Raw genomic sequence first — 2,012 nt, forward strand, 5'->3', positions numbered from 1 at the left:
GGCCGGCAGCCACCAGCTGGGGGGGGCGCACCATGGGGCAGAGGTACAGGCAGGGCGCCTGCGGGCGGCTCCTGGGTGGGGGTCTCGGTGGAGGTGGGGGTCTCGGCAGACGTGCCGGTGCCGATGGAGGTGCTGGTGCCGATAGAGGAGCCGTCCGAGGTTGAGCTGAAGGGCCCTGTGTCCCAGTCCGGGGAAGAGAGCTCACCGCTGCTGTCTGCCACCACCACAGCAAGGGTCTCGGTAGAGCCATCAGAGGGGCTGCAGGGACAGGGGGGTGAGGAGGAGGCTGCACCAGGCTGAGGGGTACATGGGCCCCCCACCTCCTGCTTCCTACCACTGTTGTGAATCTGGGCTAGTGCTGCCATGGCGCTGAACAGTGGGTGAGCTCGCAGCTGAGGCGCCGCTCTCGCCATCCTCCTCCTCCTCCTCACGCTCCTCCTCCAGGGGCCGGCGCTGCCGCAGGTGCTGAAGCAGGTTCTGCGGAGGGAGGGAGAGGCATCAGAGAGGCACGGGGCACCTGCGGGACCTCCGTCCGCCCCCCCAGCCCCTCACTTGGGCGTTGCGCACAGCGTCAACCCAGCTGCGGCACAGCGACTGCCCGCTGGCCTGGAAGGTGTACGCAGCCACAGCACTCCCCAGCTCGTTCAGGTAGATGAGGAGGAAGGAGCCTGCAGGCAAGGGCCATGAGCAGTGCCCAGAGACCCCCCACGGTCCCTATCACCCCTGGAGTCACTCACCCGGGTCCCTGAGCTCTCGGCACACAACCTTGTCTATCAGCAAGGGCTGCCGGACTACCTTGGTGCGCTCAGTCTTCTTGAGGGGCTTGGTGATGAGGAAGAGGTCAGTAAAGAGGAAGCAGTAGACATCCATCTAGGGGTGAGACCAGGGCCATGGACACCAGCAAGCACAGCAGGCGGGCAGGGGCTGGGGTACCCCGTCCCCCACAGTCCTCACCTTGCTGTCTTTACCTTCCCGCATCCGCAGGTTGCCCTCGAGGAGAAGCTGCCGGGTGTCCTCCGTGGAGGTGCCAGGGATGGGGGCCATCAGGTCCAGCCGAAGGAACTCCTTCAGCAGCTGCCAGGAGGCCCCAGCATCAGTGGCACAGGGTGGCACGGGGTGGTATGGGGTAGCATGGCATGGCGTGAGGTGGCATTGAGAGACATGACATGGGATGGCAAGACATGGGGTGGCTTGGCAGCTCTGCCATGCCCAGCCTACCTTGTCTACCTCATCAGAGCTGCCCTCTACCACCTCGTAGGCATCGATGTGGCTGAGGATGGCAGCCAGGCGCTGCTGCTCCTGCCGCTGGCGCATCCGCGAGTTGACGTGGTTGATGAAGCGCTCCACAGAGCTAATCTGCAGCCAGGACAGTGGGTGGAAGGGGCCAGAGGGGAGCACCTGCCCCACTGCACTGCACCCCCAGCTTCTTACCATGGTGGCGATAGCATCGTGGGCACACGGATCATCTGTCTTCTTCAGCACAGACTTGAGGAGCAGCGGGTACTTGGTGAGGCGCTGGTGGGGCTTCACCAGCATGTCACTCAGCTTCAGGCGGCTGCACTGGTCGTGCTTCTCAGCCCACTGCAGAACACAGGCATCAGCCCCGGCCCTGGCCCCTGCCTCAGCCCCCACCTGCTCCCCTTACCGTCACGTAGGCACGGAAGAGCTCGCTGTCCCGCAGCAGCGCACGCATGTACTCCATGCAGCCCTCCTCCTCCATGCAGTACCGCATGTAGGGTTCAAAGAGGGAGCCGAACTGGGGGGCACAGGGTGGGGTCACAATGTGGCATGGCGTAGCACAGCCCTCTGCTGCGGCATGGCATCCCCACTCACCATCTTGAAACCATTGAGAAAGTCGATGGGGTTGAGCAGTGCCCCAGTCTGGCGTGCCTTGGCCAGCACCGGGGCCATGACACTGCGCCACAACTGGCAGTGCAGCCGGATGATCTCCCCAATGTTGCTGAAGAGCCTCTCAGCATCCACCTGCAGGGTGGGGGAGGCAGCTGCATGGG

At 64.4% G+C, this 2,012-nt stretch overlaps 1 protein-coding gene across 1 annotated transcript in view; it reads right to left on the minus strand.

The window, feature by feature from the left end:
- The window catches only part of PLEKHG5 (pleckstrin homology domain containing, family G (with RhoGef domain) member 5), a 7,945-nt gene that overhangs the window by 464 nt on the left and 5,469 nt on the right, over window positions 1-2,012 (minus strand). Inside the window, exons 12-20 of the mRNA XM_010005303.1 lie at window positions 1,834-2,009; window positions 1,646-1,756; window positions 1,432-1,581; window positions 1,219-1,356; window positions 955-1,074; window positions 738-870; window positions 553-668; window positions 335-477; window positions 32-258 (exon numbers count right to left, since the gene is read on the minus strand). Of these exons, the coding sequence (XP_010003605.1) occupies window positions 32-258; window positions 335-477; window positions 553-668; window positions 738-870; window positions 955-1,074; window positions 1,219-1,356; window positions 1,432-1,581; window positions 1,646-1,756; window positions 1,834-2,009 (1,314 nt within the window). The remainder of the gene's footprint in view (window positions 1-31; window positions 259-334; window positions 478-552; window positions 669-737; window positions 871-954; window positions 1,075-1,218; window positions 1,357-1,431; window positions 1,582-1,645; window positions 1,757-1,833; window positions 2,010-2,012) is intronic.

Source organism: Chaetura pelagica, unplaced genomic scaffold (genome assembly GCF_000747805.2).
Source record: "Chaetura pelagica isolate M959 unplaced genomic scaffold, ChaPel_1.0 scaffold159, whole genome shotgun sequence".
Taxonomy (NCBI): Eukaryota; Metazoa; Chordata; class Aves; order Apodiformes; family Apodidae; genus Chaetura; species Chaetura pelagica.